Source organism: Agelaius phoeniceus, chromosome 1, assembly GCF_051311805.1.
Source record: "Agelaius phoeniceus isolate bAgePho1 chromosome 1, bAgePho1.hap1, whole genome shotgun sequence".
In the NCBI taxonomy this organism is placed as follows: Eukaryota; Metazoa; Chordata; class Aves; order Passeriformes; family Icteridae; genus Agelaius; species Agelaius phoeniceus.
Window position 1 is genome coordinate 149,403,271 of NC_135265.1, and position 20,361 is coordinate 149,423,631.

The following is a 20,361-nucleotide window of genomic DNA, read 5'->3' on the forward strand; positions in this document are numbered from 1 at the left end:
GCTGCCATTTGCTACACTTCAGGACACTGATCTTTAGCTTCATGCACACCTGCACTGCAGCTACTTTCTTGACTTTAGATTTGTGCTAAACAAAGCTCCATCTTGTCAGTTCAGTGCAGCAGGTTCTCAAATATCACTGCATGACCATGACTGACTCCTGAGGGGTTTTATGTTTTCTCTTTTTTATGCTTTTTTTTTTAGAATATTGGATGTTGGATGCTGCCTTAAAGTGAAGATACTATGTCATCGTGGCAAGAAAAAAAGTCAGTTCTGTCAATGCATCTGTTCCATGGGATAGCACTCATTATTCTAAAAAGGCTTCTGTCAGTTTACAATGCTTACAAGCCCTCTTCCTTTTATTTTTCCCGCCTTATCTTTCTTCATTTATAATAAAGAGAATTCATGCATCATAAATGCACTAGGTAAATATTTTCAAAATTACAGATTTACAGTCCAAAAGTGATTTGTGTTTCATTACAGGTGAGAAGTCTGAAGAAAGGCGTATTTTTATGAACAAAGTAACAAGATTTACTTCTGTCCTACACTTTCAAACTACATGATGATATATATGTATATTCTGACACTGCCCTCAAAGGCTCTGAGAAATAAAGTCTGAAGCTCTGAACACAATGTGTATTTTTCAGGCACTCATCTGGTGAGGGAGGCACTGATGGATTGCTGAACTCCAGTTTGTTGGGAAAAGGAGCTGCTGCATTTTGTCCCTAAAGGAATGACTTCATGGCTAAGTACACTAAAGCACAGGTGTCCATCTGGTAGTTAACAGGGGTGTTTTGCCACTCAAAAGCTTAGTCTGTTAAGTCAGAGGACCTTCTTTCCAGCAGCTCTGAATGCTATTGATCCCTGGCCTGATCCTTGTAGGATCCTTTTTGCAAGCTCTGAAACCACTCATCTTTTCTCCAGGGCAATGGTGCCTTCCTTTCAGAAGGAACCGGACTCCATTTTCCCACCCATTTTTAATCACCACTACCCCTCCCACACATAAACCACCAGTGTAAGTGTCAGACACTTAGAAATTGCAGCCTGGAATTTGAGAATTGAGATGACTGATAAGCAGTGGATCCAGCCCTGTGATCAGTGACCAGTGACTTATCTTGGTCCTCGTTTTATAATACATTGTTGCCAGAATCCTACCACAGATCCATCACTATTTCACCTTCTTTGTGCCCTCTCTTTCCTCACAAACTCCAAATATTACTCACCCTGTGGATGCAGTAGTTGTGGAGTTGTTGTTTTTTTTTTTTTTTTCCCGCAGTCAAATAGATTTTGAAAAGCTTTAAGAAAAAAAAGGTGCAGAAGGATTGCTTCTGACAGAACCAGACAAATCAATTAATTGATCTCCGGCAGTCAGGGATAATTTTATTTCCTAGTCTATTAAGGAAAATCAGAATCAGTTAGCTAATTTCACTAGAGAAAATGTCACCAGTTATTAAGCAGCACATGATAGAAAAAATTAAAGACGGAAAGCTCAAAAATGTTTTTCCTTCCAGAAATTGCATTACTTATTTCTCAACCTTTAGAACTCAGGCATCAAGCAGCATTGCAAATCCTTTGGTTTGACCAAAAAAAAAGGTTTTCTTCCCCTGTAGCAGCACCTACAGCATTTAACCTTTGATGTCTATAAATACTGACACGGTTATATTTGTGCTCCAGAAGAAGATATATTTAACAGTAACTGACCAAACTACCTGAAACACATAATTTACTGACTGTTCCTGATATATATTTGCCAAAAACATAAAACCATGACAAATGTTCACCAAAAAAAAAAAAAGAGTCCTGATTTTTGTATAATAACTATTCATACAGGTAAAGAAACATGATTCAAATAGCACAAGTTGTAGTTCAAATAGTTTAAGGAGCTTCCATTTCACATGGGGAGGTAGAAGTGACAACTGGCTCTGCATGCATACGGATTTCAAAAGAGCATCCAGTAAAATCAAAAATAGAACAGGGCCATTACCAGCAGCCTAACACTTTAAAGCACTTTGTGACTTATGGACAGCAGATCATGTCCTTAATCAAGCTTGATTAACTGTCACCCAATGGTTCCAGAAGGGCTGATTCTTCCTAAATCACGTTGATTTATTCATTCCTTTATTTGAGTGGAGTGCTCTTCTTGAAAAGACTCGTGGCTGGCACAGCCACACTCTCCTAAAGGGCAATGCTTTCAGAAGGATTGTTATCCAAGACTAAGTGGTTTGGGAAATATTGCCCTTATTTCTGCAGCTGCCAAGTTCCAAACCAGAAATTTCAGCCTTGTCAGTTAGGCATACAGGAGTAGGACTATTCTGTATTTGTGAGCATATTCAGGGCTTTTGTTATGATTTTTTATTTTGTTTTTGTACCAAAATGTTAGGAGGAAAAATAGATTATATAAATTATTATTAAGGCTCTTTGTTTTTGTCATGCTTTTGAGGTAAAAATACCAAAGCATGTTGGGTTCCCACAGAAAATAAGATGAATTTCAATTTCTCTGCTTTTCTGATAGACAACACTTTATAAATCACCTTTCCAACCTTCATCAGGACAGAATGATATTGATTCAATTTACAAGTCACTCAGAGAAGAAAAAAATGTTAGTTAAATAGAAAATACACATCATTCTTAATTTTTTCACACTCTTATCTGTGGAGGCCACATAAATCCAAGATATCCCAGATGTCTATAGCCAATATCAACAATGGAAATATAAAAATGTCAAAATTAAAAGTGTCCTTGAGTTAAAATGGAATTTGACAAGCTCATCCACTCTTTCTTTTCACACGTTTATGCTACAGTGAAAGGGCCTGCAGATCAGATGAATATCCAGCCAGAGGATAGTGACCAGCAAATATGAGACACCAGGATTTTGCTGGAAATTCAAAGGTTAAAATGATGGAAGGAAAACAAATGTAATATTGTGCAGGGTACACCGAAACAAAAATTATTGCAAACAACTTAATGCGGTATAACCTATAGTATAATGTGTTTGGAATATTAATCGGTAAAGCAAGGTAAGTACCAGTGGGGAAAAAGCAAAGGTAATTAGGAACTCATTAGTGTGACTGCTGAATATATTATCTGTGTTAGTGCTAGGCTTACCCCCACACCAGAGATTTGATCTGACTGTCAAAGCAAAGGAAAACATTTTACAGAAATGATTGAATGCAAAATCAGACCAATAAAAGAAAAAAAACAGGCAGATCATCACACTGGAACATGGAAAGATTCCTGGCTAACCTCTGAACATCCTTTTGTCTAAGTCCAAAAAATCATAGCCCACAGATGGGAGTGGATTTTAGTTGTGAGGAAGATCAAAGACATTACAGTGATCACCAGAAACCAAGGGAAAAAAAAAATCTATAGTTAGATTTCCCTTATGTTATCATAAGGACCAGAATGCACATGAGATTTTTTTAATAGCTTGGACAAACCAAACAGCTCAAGCATAGAGGTTTCTTTTTCAGTTTGACACCAGTATTTGACATAGTCAGAATACTCTCTAACATAAAGTTGGTGGATATTCTCTTGGAGGGAACAACAGAATGACAGATGCCAGCTGTTAAAACCAAATAAAGCTGTGTTTCCTTCATTCAAGTTCCCAGCATTTTTCCCACACAGTTCATCAAAGTAAATCAAATAACAAAATGCTTCTATACTGATGGAAACAGCTCTACCCAATCCATCCAAATACCTGAAACAATTCCCTGTTTTTTGTGGGGGAAATGGTGCTTGAGATAGACAAATCAGCTGTGAACCAGCCCTGTGCCAAGCTAAGGCTTGAAAGAGAATATGTGATGTTCTGTAAATATCAGTTGTGGTAGGTGAAAGAAAATAGTATTACTCTAGACCCACTGTTTTCCATGAAGCACATTCTTTTGACCTGAGTGTCCTGGTCTCTCCCAAAAGTGCTTCTTTGTCTAATTTTTCTTTACTGAAGAACACCTGTGGGGTGCAATATGCAAGCTGAGCAACAATTCACACCTGGCCAGGCCTCTTCACAGCCATCAGGTTTTTAAAAATCTACTAGGAAGGGTGGTGCAAAAATAATTGAGGCAAAAGTTTAACTAGACCAAAGCTGTACATATTCTAATTTATGGAGATGTGAAAAATCAGTGTGGCCACCAGAAGCAGAGCTTTAGACAAATATAAGTATTCATTTTCCCTTCTGAAATGGTGGGATTCAGCTAACTTTCATTAAAAGAATGTAGTCATTGGGTTTATGGCCCTAAAATGAAATTGTTTGCATTATAATTCAATACAGCTATCATTTACCAGAGAGACTCAAAATCAGTCCAGAAGCATTTAAAACAGTCATTGTACTTATATCTGAACAAGGGCTTAAAATAATTTGGAGCATTACAACATTGTATTGCAAAAACAAGTCAGTCAGTCTGAGTTTATAGTGAAAGTAATGTACATTGATCTTCCTTGACAGCAATGAAAGCCCAATGACATCCTTCTCTGCCCTGGAGATTGCATGAAATATAACTGCACTTGGCAGAAAAGAACCTGTTTTGCAATTTAACTCTTTTCTGTGGGTTGCTCCCCTGTTGTCAGCTGCATATTAATGGAAACATCAACTCACCCCCTCTGGAAGAGGTCCACATTATGGAATTTGTGTAGCTCCACAGAAAACTCGACCGTTCCCTGAACCTCAGACATGGTTTTTTCAGGTCATCACCTAAATAACACATATATAAAGACATTGTAAATGTTTGAAGTATTTTACTTAACAAATCCATGAATGGATGATTTCATTTTAGTCAGCATCTTGGGGTCCATGCAAAGCTTGAAATCGACTGATATCAATTGGAATCTTTCCAATGACATCATTTGGCTCCATCTTCAGGAAAACTTGCTAAAAGCCAGATCAAAGCAGTAATTAAGAGAGGTAAGAAGTCTAATTAAGCCTGAGGACAGAACGATAATATTATGAAAAGTATAAGAAGCAAAAAGTAAATAACATATTATGTGCAAGAATCTCAAAGCAAATTTTAATTAACTCTCTTGCTGCTCTTGAATGGGAAATTGATTTTTTTTTTCCTTCTCATTTTATGAAATGGCAGATTTCCAGGGTCAGCACAGCTCATTTCTGTAAAAGCACAGGCCAAAAAGACAAGAACTCTAGATAGATGAGAGCAGAATTCAGATTTCTCTTTTTTTTTTTTTACCCCTCCTATGACTTAAATAAAGTCCCAGAAGGGAAGCTTCTGAGGGAATATGAATAATTTAAATATTAATGAATGGAAGATATTCTTTTAAAGAAAATGCTGACAGTCATGGCACCTAATAGGCCACAACAGTCAGATCAAGATTTTGAAGCATTACAGCCATTTACACAGTACATCTCATGTGCTTATTGAATCACAGAATAATTCAGGTTGGAAGGGACTTCAGGAGGTCATGCCTCACTCAAGGAAGCAAGTTTCCAAACCAGCTCTATTTAATACACAAGTGTAAATCCTTAACATTTCCCTAATTATAGCAGAGGCGATCCAAGGACTTTTACAGCTTTTGGACAGATTTTCAATTATTTTTTGCCCTTCCTTCCTTTCCCTCATCTCCCCCCCCTGCAAATGTACTTCTGGCTATCCGCCAAGCAGCCTGGAAATTTTCTGTAGGATCAATAAGAGGATAAAGATTAAATTTTTTTCATTAACACATTCAGAAGCAACATTTTAGTTGTTGTTTGACAGCAGCCAAGTGCAGTCTCTGAGGAAGACCCATGTCAGGGCTTTTAACAATTCCCCTTTCTGAGACATATGAGACATACAGGGCATTAAAGGGATATGTAGCTCAGATGCAAAATGAAAAATTTCTCCAGAGGTGCTAATCAATACTTTTCATGGCACTCATAGATTTGACCGTGTCCTTTAATGCAGCAGGAGTGAAGAGGATTTTGATACATGAAGTCCTCATAGAAGCATTAGGCTTTAGATTTCTCAAGGCTTGCTCCTGATTAGTAATTTTCCAACTGACTGGCTTATTACACTGATTATTTTAAACTAAGTTTTTTTTCTGGCTATCCTTTCAAGCACTACAGTTTTTCAAAAAGATCTCATTCCATAGCTAAAAGGTTATTAATTTTTGATTCACCATCCTCAGACTTTGGAATGACAATAATGTGATATAAAATATACGTAATATTTGTCTATAACTGTGAGAAAGAAAAAGGCAATTGCTAAGCTACACGTCTGATATGCCTCTGAGGTAAGGAACTCTAGCTTGAGTCAGGCCATGATTTGGGTGTGCTGAAGTATATTCAAACTCTAGTACTTGCCAGAGAATCACAGAATAAACTAGGTTGGAAAAGACCCTTGAGATCACCAAGTCCAACCCATGACCTAGCACCACCTTATCAACCAGAGCAAGGCCCTGAATGCACATCCAGCCTCTGCTCAAACATCTCCAGGGACAGTGACTCCATCACCTCTTGGGCAGCCCATTACAATGCTCAATCACTCCTTCTTCCTAAAATCCAGCCTAAACCTCCCCTGGTGCAGCTTAAGGCTGTGTCCCCTTGTCCTGCTGCTGCTGCCTGGGAGAAGAGACTAAGCCCACCTGCGGCACCCTCCTGTAGGGAGCTGTGGAGTGATGAGGTCTCACCTCAGCCTCCTCTTCTCCAGGCTAAATGTTGGAACCCAGGACACTCCTCTGGCTGTCCTGGAGGGCTTGAGACCCTGGCAGGGGCTCAGAGGCCTTGGCAAGGAGTCAAAGACACCTGTGCCTTTGATTTTAACCCATGGAAACAATTACCAACTTTGTGTGAGGAGTTACAAGCCACAAGGGTTTGAATAGAATGTTAGTGAATTTATCACAGAGTGAAAATGTAGAATTTTAGGGTTTTTAGAATGGGTGTTCAGGAGGCAGGATGGAGGAATCTGGGTGTGTCCTGTCTTTCTCCTTCTTCTTTTTGTCCTCCATCTTCTGCTGTGATGGTGGCACTTTTGGATTGGTTTAGAGTAGAGACAAACTATCTAACATAGGTGACAGGTATTGGAAAATTATTGTAAATAAAGTACATGTAGTTTTTAGGATAAAAAGATAACACTGCCCTGAGGGCAGTTGGTGTGCCTCAACCCAACCTGCCAGACAAACCTCAGCAGGTCAGAAAGACAATGTATTAGATAGGAAAAGATAAACAACCTTGGAAAGCAGAACTGATGCATCTCGGCCTCTTCTTTGGTCTCAGGGCTGGGAAAAAGAGACTTTCTGACACCTCAGGGTCATCTGGACACCAGAGACCTCTACAGCTAAACACCCCCAGCTCCCTCAGATGCTCCTTATAGGATTTGTGTTCCAGACCCTTCACCAGCCTTGCTGCCCTTCTCTGGAGCTGCTCCAGCACCTCAACATCCTTCTTAAACAGAGGGGTCCAGAACCGGACAGAGCGCTCCAGCTAGTGTCTAATCAGTGCTGAGTACAGGGGAAGAAAAGTAATACTTTTTGTTTCCTTTGTCTCCCATTTCAACAGGAATGAAACTCATATTTTGTTCTTTTGCTTTTTGGCACAGACTAAGAAGGTGTACACAGTTTGTAGTGATGGATATGACATATCCACCAGGTTATGTGTGAGTGCCCATGTGTGATAGTCCTGTCTGACTCAAAAAGCAGACTGTGTGGGAAGTAGTAGGAAACCATGCAAACCACAAAGCAATACCCTGACAAGGTATTTAGTCTTGAGGAGAGTGCTAATTAAAAGAATTGCCTCTGGCAATATATCTGCATGTTGGGCTGAGGCATATTTCCCTAGACCAAAAGCTCAGGATCAAAGGAAACTCCATGCTTTTGAAGACACCAGTGTAAAGAGGAGAGGTGTGAATGGATGGCCAGCCAGTTCAGCCAAGTACCAATATTGGCAACTACAGAAATGGTGATGTGAAGTTATGATTAACTAAGGCATAGGAAAAATTTAATAGATGGAAATATGCACATAGGTCTTCTCTATATTTGCACTGTATTTTTCAAGATTTACACCTCTTCAAAACAAATACAGAAGTTATCCCAATACCAAAAAGCAACAAGCAAACATCCCTCAGTGATCACCAGAATTAAAGTGTAAGCACCTGCTACACCAGTTAGCATTTCCATCCACCCCAGCAGCACACCAGAAAATCAGATCCAGATCCAGACCCAGATCTACACCCCCAGCACTAGAGCCTGGGACTTTGGGGAGCACCTCACAAGTACCAAAAAGGGCCCCTGGTGCACCTTATTTTCAGGCACTTAGCAAGGTTCAAAGAGTCCTGCTAAGACACATGGGTATAATTCTTCGATTCAAGAAGCTAGGAAATCTGACAAAATAGCTGCAGGCACCACTGGATCAAGAAAATATTAAGTAATTAAAATGAAGCACTAATTTTTAACTTTTGTACCAGGTGCCTGCTTAAAGGAACCTTATCATAACCCTCCAAAATGCAGAGCTCATGAAGGACCTCTGATCAACCCTTGTGTGGAACAACCTTGAGTTATAAATAGAGCAATAGCTGCCAAAAATAATACTGAAGGTTGCCATGACATCACTATTGTAAAGACAATAGGGAATGCTGCCAGTATTGAAGTATCATCAGTTATCTAATAAGCAGTTTAAAGAAAAATATAGAGGTCATATTTGGGAAGGCTTTAGTATATTTGGATTTCTGAAATGTCTGCTTCTATACCAAGCTCCTTGCATTTTTCAGAAGACCTTATGACAACATTAATAAATATTAATGCAAAGCTAATAAAGTAACATGGGAAGTGTTTTGGCCATCTGCTCCTGTGAAAGTAGTGCCATGGTCACCCCAAAGCACTGGATGGCTTCAGATGGCACTGCCACTGTCACTGGCTGTGCTGTGCTGTCCTACATGCACCAGTGGCACAAGTCAGGTCACCAGTTTGACAATTTGTCCTTCCAGCTGGGGTTGGTGTCCTAGCAAGGGACAGGAAATTTCAATTGTCACTTCACTTAGAGCAAGGACAAATCAACTGAAAATCAGAATCCTTTATACAAATAAAGCCTATGAAAATCTATATGTTTAAAGACTGGAGACTGTCTCATTTGCATTTTTAAAGGAAGGCTGGATTTTATTCCCCACATCCCCATTGCAGTCAGTGGAAATACCTTTTGCACTGGACACTGTTCAAGAAATGATATTGGCTAAATGCAACAATTTTAATTTACAGTATTTGTACTTAATGGCATTTTAGGGATCCAGTCACCTGACCAAGCCTCTGCCAGGAAGAGATTAGTTGATTATGTACCACAGACACCACTGTTAAAGACCTTGGAGATAAAAAATGAATCTGACAATTCCCCACTGGAACAGCAATCACTGACAGCCCAAACAAAGGGAGCTAGGGAAGGTGAGATGGGGAAAGAGCACATTGGATAGAAGGACAGGACACTACATAATCTGCCAGTTTACAAACCTTCTAGCCTTTGCACAATTACATCCAAGCAAAAAAAACCCAAAAATCAAAAAAAAAAACAACATATTTTTTAAGTATAAACTACTTCTTTCTTTCTTTCTTTCTTTCTTTCTTTCTTTCTTTCTTTCTTTCTTTCTTTTTCTTTCTTGTGTTTTTACCATTCTCAAGCATCTCTATTACAGAAACGAGTTTAAAACAAAAGGGAAAAAAAAAGAAAAAAAAAAAGGAAAAATACACCAAGGACAAAAGAAAAGAATGAAACACCATGTGACCAAGGGCAATGACTCATGAACCTAGAAGCATTCATTTAGGAGAGTACAGCTACCTTTCAAGAAACACAGCCCATACTATCTGAAGGATATCACCACTGTCCTTACTGGTTTGAAAACATCTTTTATTTTATTGTGATTTTTTTTGCAGAAGCTGGAATTTTTTTCAAGCTAGGCATTTATATCCTTTTTCTTTAATTTATTAGGAATTCCTTGATTAAGTGAATGAAGTCACAGTTACATGACTTTATTCTCCTCTCCACTAATGCCTTCACCCACTGTACTTTTAAGTAAGAAGAGGAACACAAGAGAAGGAGGACAGTAAACACACATATGCTCTGAGATGAGAGGATTAGAAGATGCAAACTCATTAGACCAAATCTCTTTTTCATTGTTGTTTTCCTTTGTAATTGCTCACTTTCCTGCAGCTGAACTGGATCCCAGTCCTTAGGACAGCGACTCCATCTCAACAGGCTTGCCTGAGCATACATTAATTTCCTGAGACAAAGCAGTCACAAATGTCAGTAAGTCCTTTCACTACAATGCTGTCATTAGCTGTTCTCCACTTTACAGAACCTGTCAGCTTTTCCTGCCAGCACATCAGCAAAATGAGAGAGGTGAGGTCTTCACCTTCAAGGTGATGTCAAAAGTTAACACCTCATTTTGTTAAAATAAATCAAGCCAGTATTTCTTTTCTAAGATTTTGGGTGGCAGTAAGACATTTCCTTTACACTTTAAAAGAAGCCAATCTAAGTATACCACTAAAGATACAAAAAGTGACAAGGCTTGTCAATGCCATCAGTAGCCAAATCTACCACTTGATCACCAGCCCATTTGTATTTTAGCTCTCTTCCTAAATGTCCTGATGTGTCATAGACTCATTGAGCTATAAATAGCTCACCCATATGTTCCAAATCCAGATCCACCAGAGCTACTTCAGTTCTAGCAGCCTGGTCCACCTGCCCATTGTTGTCATGTTGTTCTTCAGTGTCACAAGTGCAAGGGACATGAGCATGTGCTCTCTGGCTAGTCCATGACCATACCCATATTTCCCAGGCACTCAGGACTTCCAGTCTGAGCCCGGTGCTTTATCAGTGAAACCATTTTCTGCATGTAGCATCAGTTGCATGGTGCCTGGAGGGGACCCTCCCTTTGAATTTCCAGCTGACCCCAGAAACCTAAATGATTCTATGATTTTATCATGTAAAACTCACCCCAAAGACTTGTTAGTCTTGTTGAACTTTTGAGTCAATGCATATTTGTGATTTTCTGTTATCATGTATATTATAATTAAGACTTCAGTCTCAAGTCTTCCCTGGAAATCAAGTTATTTTCCACCATGAGAAACCTTCTAATGCTATCTTAGTCATGGAAATGTCAGGGATTCCTTTGTAAGGTCTCCAATCTTTACAACCACCTAACATTACCCAGCATAATTTGCAGACTGAGATAGCATCACAGATAATCCCTTGCAGCTCTTTTGATAAGGTTTTTAGGTTTCCAGTCTCCTGTAATCCTTTGCATTTTTTCTCCAGAATCGAAACCAAAGTAAAGATCTGTGATACAGGTACAAGGCACAAAACAAATACAAGGCATATAATCTTGCTCAGTCACATCAGTGAAACATGCTTTTTATCCAGTGCATAAACATTTAGCTGGGTTTAAAATTATAAAGACTAATTTATTTTGTATGCTCTAAAGAGCTAACTCAGTTTGGATGCAAGCCCTGAGAATAATCTTCCAATATTACAAAAAAAGAGTTTGCTGTTTAATATTCTCAATAAAATCAATATTCAAAATTTTGTCAGATGCATTAGACATATGTTTACAGAGTGCAACACCATGAGTCACTTTTCCCAAGGTTCATTGATTGCTACCACTGAAATGTAATGAGTTAGAGAAACAAATATTAAAAGAGCCTTTAAAAAATTACTCATAGCCCAAAGAGTATTCAGAGTGGATCACATAAGAAAGTAGCTGTGTTATTTTATGGGGGTGTTTCTACATTTACAAACTCCACTGAGATTTGTCTTTTACCATTACAACTGGAATTCACAAAGTACCAGCAGTATAATTTCGCTGGGGGTAGATGCCCATTCAACCTCCAGCAACAAAATTAGTGTTAAGATAAAAACCACTTGAACCCCACAGCTGAGAACTTCCACACTAGATCAATAGCTTCAAATATATGGACCACATGGGGTAGAAACAAACATTAACTACAGGATCCAAAGAAAATCACTCAGGAAAACAAGTCAACAACTTACTTCAATTCCTTTCACATTCTGTTTGTGAGGCCAATCTACACTGGAGATTTTGTACAGGTCACCAGGTCCAAGAAGGCTGAGAAGTAAGTCTAGATTATACCTTCCATAAACTGGTCATTTCAAGGGTATTTAGGTAGAGGAATAAGTCTACCTTAGATAAATAAGGTAGAGAATAAGAGAAAAACCCAAAACCACCAGCTTGTTCCAGAGGATTTTAAGGCAGAACTGAAGAGGGACCGAATAAATGTCAGGTGCCAGTAGGCTGCTCTTGTGAGATATAAAGCCTTTGAGCTATTACACAGGATTAAATGTGAACACAGCTGTGCAAATTTAGGTCAGAGCATGCCCAAAAAAAAAAAAAAAAAAAAAAAGAATGAAGAGCAGCCTCGATTTGTCCTCTGTTAGCACGTGCCTGTCAGGACACCAGTGCTGAGTTCAGCTCAGCAAAAAACACTAACTGCTTACACTACTTAATAATAACCTGCTGTTGGTACTGTGCAAAAAATGAAGCAGCAGGGGAAATTCAGACAGAAGTGGAGGAAGAGAAAAACTGAAGGAAAAAGGAGATAATACAAACTTTCCCCTGGACTACCTTCCCACTGCTACATAATCCTCTCTTCTTCACGCCTTCCCTACGTGTTAATTCTCTGACTTATTTTCCTTCTTTATGGCCTTCAAAAGAAAAAGATGTCTTAAAATTTTATGCACAACTGAGAGCTTAAATTCAGACTCCTCAGAACACCATCATCTTCAATCTTCAGCAGTTTTTGTGTCTTATTCCCACTGTTCACCTCGTCTTTTTTTTTTTCTGATCTTCCTGTTGTCAGTCTTAGAAAGACAAAATGCATCAAAAGGCAGTAAGTTATTTGAAGCCTATTTAGGACACTCAGACAGAATTATCCATCATTCTCACATTTGACTGAGCTCTTCTTCCCAGTAAAGGGAGATATATTCTTCTCAGTCTGGGCTTTTTTGTTGGTTTCATAGAGGAAATTAGGGCTCTTTACGGCTCTTTACTGATCTTATTTTTTTCTCATGTACTTACAGAAGAGCCCCACAATTTATTTTTATAATTATTTATTTTAAAGTTCTACTCCAGTTCATACCTGACTGAAGTCAACACTGCTTGGACATAGGTCTATATGAAGTCTTTGGGAGTTTATCAGAATATTTGGCCACATTCAAAACTTTGGCAACAGCTAAAGGTCAATTCTGGCTGTCTTCTGAATTCTGATTGTTACAGCAACTTGATCAAGATCCTCCTTGTAAAAAGTCCTGTAACAGGTTCTCTAGGGCTGCAAAGGAGAGGTAAGAAGAGGAGTGAGATGCATCCTCTTGCAAGAGATATGGGGCAGCCTGATGCATGAGTAAAGGAGCTCTCTGCTTTGGAGCACAAACTGTGATGTTAATAGAGACATCACTAAAGAATCCAGGTAGGAAACAGAGGAGCTTGAACATCAGCCTGATGCTACAAACTAGTCACAGCTAATAAACTAGTGACAGCTATGACAGGGAAAGCCTACTGAGTTATATGTTTTCTTGGCACTGTTTTGACTGCATTTCCATTTCTGGTCATGAAAAATTTTATGGCACTGTCTAACTGTGCTGTAAACTCAACTGTCCTTGTCAGACTTTTAATGCTTATTTTGCATTTTGCATGATCAAATTCACTGCAGACTTTCTTGGACAAGGTATAGTCTCCTTCAGATGTTCTGAAGATGTTCTAAGTGAGCACATAGTCCACATTAACTGCATTGATTATCCTTGTTTGTGAAAAATTTAAAGCACAGACACTTGCCCGTGAGATTTGTCTCACTAACTATAAATGTCTTCATATGTATGAGGTGTTTTTAGCCTCACTGTAGTGAGTGGGGACATAGAAAATGCCTTCAACAGGATTCATGTCACCATTGCTGGCTTCCAAGCAAGCTGAAAACAACTTTCCTAGGTGCAGACATATGAGCCATGTCCACATCTAGTTAGATGAATGTCAGTCATAATCAAATTCCACACATAAACAAGATTTTGAATGTGTGAGCAGAATCACTCATGGAAAGGGTGAGAGAGGTAATATGTATGCATCTCTATATATACATTTGTACCTTATGTTGGACTTGATGATCTTGGAGGTCTTTTCTAACCTTAATGATTCTATGATTCTTATATGTGCTTAAAAAGGAAAAAGAAAAAAAAAAGCAAATCCTCAAAACTTGATGATACAATATGTTTTCCTTTCTGTTTGCCTGAAAACGTTTTGCCTTCTATCATACATGTAGACATCCAGCTGGAATCAACAGTCAGATTGTCACTGGATGGAAAGGTGCTCAGCACTCAGGAGATAGGAAATGTCAAAGATAAGGCTGGCCATGGAGTCTCCATTATCTCCTTACTTAATGCACATGGATCAGGTTATGATCAGGGAATGATCAAAACCACTTCTGTCTCTTGCAGTGTTCAGGACATACAAGGTCTGGGAATTAATCTGGATACTACAAGTGACATTTTTTGGCTTTTCAGACTTCAAAAGACATAAGGGAGATAGAATATTGTAAAAAAGAGACGACTCTGCTGATCCAAGAAAATCTGTGCATATTTCACAAGTCAGGTTCTCTGTTGTCTTGTTCCCTTGAAACAAGTTTTGAGCAAGTTAAAGGCTCCTAATGCAGCCTATTATATTCAATAAAATTATCTGAAGTTGTTAGAAATTAAACACTGTCAGCAGATGTTATATTTCATGTGGAGTCAGTGGAGCTATTGATGTTTGTAAGGAGCGATTGAACTGTTTGCAGTGCTGGACCAAAAGAGAACAGCACAACAAGAGCTGTTGTACCCTCACACACTGAAGAAGAGCAGAATTCAGAGCCCTGGAAATCTGACAAGCAGCTGTGGTTCAATTACCATCACCAGAAATGCTTAAAGGCTGGGGCAGGGTGGGAAAATGTCCCTGGGAGTGTTCAAGGCCAGGCTGGATGGGGCTTGGAGCAACCTGGTCTTAGGGGAAGGTGTCCCTGCCCATGGCACAGGGGTGGGACTAGATGATCTTTAAGGTCCCTTCCAATGCAAGTCATTCTATGATTCTAAAAGGATAAGGATGTTGGTGAGAAAATTTTGACAGAGAGAGGTGGTCAGAGCAGCATCAGCAGAACCAGAGTCTTGGTATTACTGGAAAAGGGAATATTTGCAATACTGAAATTAATACAATATGGATTTACTTTCAGGCTCACAAAAAAAAAGAAAAGCATTAAAAACGACTTTTCATCACTGTCCTCAGTTATAAAATATTTAACAAATTGCACACAAACTTTGAGGCAGATATTTATTACAAGGGCCATTGAGTACAATAGTAAGTAAAGAAGCTGCAGACCATTTTCCATCATAACAGCTCTTTGGATAGGCAGTAACTATTGAACTGGGATGCAATTAAGGGAGGAACAGGTGCTGTTTTAGAGCAGTGTGGTTTAAGTACAGGCAATAAAATATGCAGAGCCTTAATCAGAATTTTGACTAGTTTTAAGTGCTTGGGGCCGTGTTGATATAAATAACTGCATCAGGTTCTCCTAAAGAGCAAGAGCTAAATTAAGTGGTTTACAAACAGAAGAAAAGGCTGATTTATTGGTCATGGCACTGCTTGATCTGTGACAAAAATAGAAAGGGCCAACTGTGCCACTGATAGATATAAAGCCAACACAACAGGGCCTGAGGTACAGCTGCTGAATACAGCAAGGCCAGCAGAGTCTATCAAAACAACAGGAAATAAATTTCTCTCTCAAATTCAGCCCAGCATCTTGGCAAGCTCCTCCAGAAGGTTTTGTGCAGCAAGTTTGCCTCACAGAAGGGCTGCATTCTTTTCTGAAAGCCACGACTCTCATTCCAGCTGCAGAACAGCTGTCCCTCAAGCTGTGCCTGTCTTGCCAAAAGGATGCTGCTCAGTCACCCCAGAGAGCTGAGGTCCCCTCCCAAATGAGCAAAGGCTGGCAGGAGTCGTGGTGAGCTTTTGAGGTCCAGCTGGACATGGAGATGGATTTCCTTTCAGAGTACTGGGGCCACTGGCAACCCATTAATTGTTGAAAATTCCTGATTCTCCACAGCACCCAAGTGCTAGCTTTGGTGTTGTCTTTAACAAGGGTACTTGAGTTGTAAAACAGTCATCCTCTGAAGAGGAAAGTGAGATTTTAACAAAGCAGAGATACCCAGCTCGGGGCTTTTCCCCTGAAATACTTTTTGTGTGTGCCCAAGAACCTCCAGCTAAGTAAACTTGGGCAGCACAGACAGGGAATTTTCTAGAAAGGCACTGAGGCACCAGTACCTCCATCCTGCCATGTCACCTCCATGTCCCCTGCAGTTCTGCTTTCCTGGCAGTGGCTGTGAACACTCTGGATGTCCATGGCACACAGAGGGTGCACATAAACCAGCAATGAACTGCAGTTTTCTGATGTAGCTGGTAGAAGAAATTTCATGTGGACATTCATACAAGAAACCCCACCAGGCACAGAAATCTGGAGACTTTGTGAGGACAAGGCTGGACTGGTACCACACCTGCATAACGTTAAAGTGAAATTCTTCCTCTTAGATCCACTCCAGCTTCCTTCCTAATTTTGTTGTCAGACTGTTATTCCTGACAAACAAAATAAAGAAGGGCTAACTTTATCACCTGTTGTATTGTTTTTTGGGGTTTTATAACATCCTTTGTCAAAGCTCTATGCTCACATGGACATTCTATGCCTTATTGAAGAAATACTTAGAAAAACTAAGGGACATTAAATTTTTATTTTTGGTCACTGTCACATAGCAGTACTGAGTGTGGTTTTGGTACAATATAGCAGTGATGATAACTTTTACTAGTTTGTACAATTTAAAATTAGTGATCTTGGAGCTTATTTAATTCCTGTTTGGTTTAGGTAATGAAGACACACAATTTCAATCAGCAGCCAGAATCAGACTGTGAACACACCAAATACTTCAATTTTGTAAAAATTTCAACACTTCCCATATAAATATTTATACTCAAATAAACATAACATGAGAAAAGATTCTAGGAAGCCATCAAATGAAAATTCTTCCCAAGGCAAAATATTGCAAATTTGAAAGTTGTGGAGTAATTGTCCCAGTTACTTGCCTTTCCCACACTAAAATCCTGCTTTGTCATTTCAGGAATGAAGAAAGTTTTTCAGCACACATTCTCATGTCTTTAGAACATTAGATAGATTACATAGATTAGGCATCCAGATATTTTAATAAAGTTTCAGAAAAAATCAGATGGAAAGATACAACTCTGCCGGGGAAAAATGAAATTAAACTGTTCTCTGCTAGACCTTTCTATATTATCTCAGCAAAATGAAGTAATGAACCAGCACCATGACAAATTTGCAGCCAGCAAAGGTGTCATTTTGTTAATCTTGCTCCCATTTTGCTAATACACTGCATATCCAGCAACAAGAATACCTCAAGGAAAATATGTATCACACCAATATCTCATTCAGCACTAATTACACAATCTCACACCAAGCTGCTGAGCTAAAAACCAAACCAAAACAGTTCCTGGTGCTCCTGGCCAGGAATTCTCTAAGAACAAGACACCAGAAACAGAGAGGTTGTCCATGAGCAGAGGAAATTTCATCACTAAAGCTGGATCTGGGACAGCATTTTGGATGGAGGTTATTCATAGAAGGAATCTTATGCAAACAAGGCTGAGATGCAGCCCAAATTTTCAGTTTTATGCCAAACGATACTGTTCAGATTTCTATTGGCACATGGGAATTTACCAGATTATTTTCTTCTTTCCAGTTTAAAATAAAATGTAATTTTGAAAATTTTTGACAGCATTTCCTAGTTAACTGAATTATCTATAGAGGACTAGCCTCCAAATCCTGGCATTGTTAATTTTTTGAGCTCCTTGTATTTACATACCTCACAGGGAACATCCATGATCTCTTAGGAATGAAGACTCAGCTTGTGAGAGGCACTAATTAACTAACAAATGTCAGCCTCAGATCAATCATCTATATTAAAACAAGCTGAGGATTTTTCCTCCCTCTCCAAACAAGACAGGTGTGAACTTGAAGTCAAGTGAATGTAGCTAACCAGAAAGCTGTAACAAAAACCAGGTACATCAACATCTAAATAAAATTCCCTGACATGTGAATATCCCTGTTCAGAAAATGTTTATTTAGTACAAATAATAGCAAAAATCTGCTCTGTTCCTGTGGGATTTTCATAGCCTGGTTCTTGGCAACAGATTAATCATTCCTGGTGTCCCACAATCAAATTCTTAACCCTCATTGGTTTTGGGTTTTGTATTAGAAATACAGAGAACATCAGAGCACTCACAGAGCACTCAGTGCTATGTGCAGCTTCACAAACCCCAGCAAATATCTCAGATTTCCTATGGCCTCATTTTACCTCTGCTGTAGAAGGTCTAGCCAATTTTAAAATTCCATATGACTTTTGTTAGAGGCATAATTTTATTTCCAGAACTCACAGTAGAAGTGATGATGGGCCTGCAGAGCTGAAATGAGCTGAAACTACCTTCATGTGTGTATCTCACTTTGAATTTCAGACACTAGCTTGCTGTGCAAGCAAACATTTCAGTTTTGATCTGAAAATCAACAAAACACAAAGAACAGAGGGCCTTCTGGGTCTTCTTATTGCCTTTTTTAATGCAGTGGCATTTTATCTCTCATTTTACCCCCAGAGAATGCTTACATAGAAAGTATCTATGTAAGATACTTTGGGCAAAGGGTAATTTAGGACACATTGCAGACTCAAAATCCAGAGTGTCAAAGTATTACTATTTTCACCAGACATGAAATTATTAAAGCTCTATTTTCAACGGCAATTAAACAGCTAGAGAGAAATTCCAAAGCCTAAACATAGATATCTGGTGTCATTTTATACCCCCTAAGATATAAATAAAGACAATTATTCCCAACTGTCAGTTTACCCACAATGTGGGTGAGTCCTGCTTTCTTTGGAAGCAGCAGCTCAATATCATATGAGGCGTCTTAAAGCCTCTCAAATGGCAACACACATTTATGATTAGGAGCTGAGTGTTTTCTCTAAAGTCTGCAAACAAATAAAACCTAGAAAGTGGCTGAACCCAGCCTGAAATAGCCACCCCAGTGAACTAATTCAGCCTCTACTGACTGCATCTCTTTTAGAAGCAATGGAACGCTTGGATGGATACACAGAGTGCCTTCACAACAGAATGGAGGTGCCTCAATGTGGGAATTCATCCCATCCTCAAACTGAAACCTATCTCACCTCTTTTAGGTACCTACACATGGCCTACTTGTCCACAAAAGGGGGGAAACCCCAAAAAAAGTAGTAGATTCCCCATTTCTCTCCATCCATCTCACACTGAAATGGGTCACACCACTTGTTCCCACAGATTATCAGGAGAATCTCAGTGCTTATCCCTGATGTGGCTTCTCAAGGAGGGAAGAGAATTCCACATCTGTAAATGGGTACTGATCAAGATGTAGGTACCTGCCTCTCAGACATACCACCAGACATCCACACATATCTTCAGCCACTTACCATTCATTTGGAACTCTAAATTTTAAATTCCTAGATTTCACTGCTGTCCAAAACGCAACTGAAAGGCAATCCCCTTAAAGTACTTGGAATTTCAAATTATATACTCATAAGACAAAAGACTATTGCTAGGAATCTAAATGAAACTGTGGCCTGCAGATGTTATATCTCAAACAGAAAAATAAATAATAAGATTTAAAATTTGATTCAAGACTTTTATGTAGGGATGTCATGTATGGACATCACACTAATAACTCTTGGACGTTTAAATAAAATTTTTATTGTATTTTAAATAAAATTTTTATTGTATTTATGTTTGCCTAATTTCTAAGGGCTTAATGGAATAGAAAGGTAAGAATAAATAATATCACAAAACATCCCAGATGCAACAGGAATTATGCTATTAAACTAAGTCCTGTCCACTCACAGGTAGAAGTTCCTTTTACCTAAGTCCCAACTGAATTTTTTGCTTATAATTTTCCAATGCCACATAGTCTGTTTCAGACCAATTTCCAGTTTTGATGCTATAAAATATCTGTTTTCCTCAGCTGATAGAAAGTAATCAGATATATGTACACTGAAGAGCACTTTGGTGCTCCTCTGGGTTTAAGAAATGTGAATTATTGTTGGAGTAAAGTAGCAAAGCAGCAAGTCACTTCTTCCTCAGGAGTGATGGTCTGTCATCCTGGGCAAGAAAATATAGAGGGTTATTTTCTCCTACTCATGTTATCATCACCAATATCAGTTTTTAGTGCCTCACACAAGATCCCTTTCTTGTAAAAAAAAAAAAAAAAAGATTAAAAATCTGAGAAAAATGGTGTGATATGAAGGGGAAAGCCTCAACACATCTTTGGAGTTTTAATCACAATCGTGAACTT

At 38.9% G+C, this 20,361-nt stretch overlaps 1 protein-coding gene across 2 annotated transcripts in view; it reads right to left on the bottom strand.

Moving 5' to 3' along the window:
* FAM135B (family with sequence similarity 135 member B) overlaps window positions 1-20,361 on the bottom strand; it is a 201,581-nt gene that overhangs the window by 134,073 nt on the left and 47,147 nt on the right. For both annotated transcript variants that reach the window (XM_077189310.1, XM_054635636.2), the window contains exon 2: window positions 4,589-4,684. In XM_077189310.1, coding sequence (XP_077045425.1) covers window positions 4,589-4,665 — 77 coding nt within the window. In that variant the 5' untranslated portion in view covers window positions 4,666-4,684. The remainder of the gene's footprint in view (window positions 1-4,588; window positions 4,685-20,361) is intronic.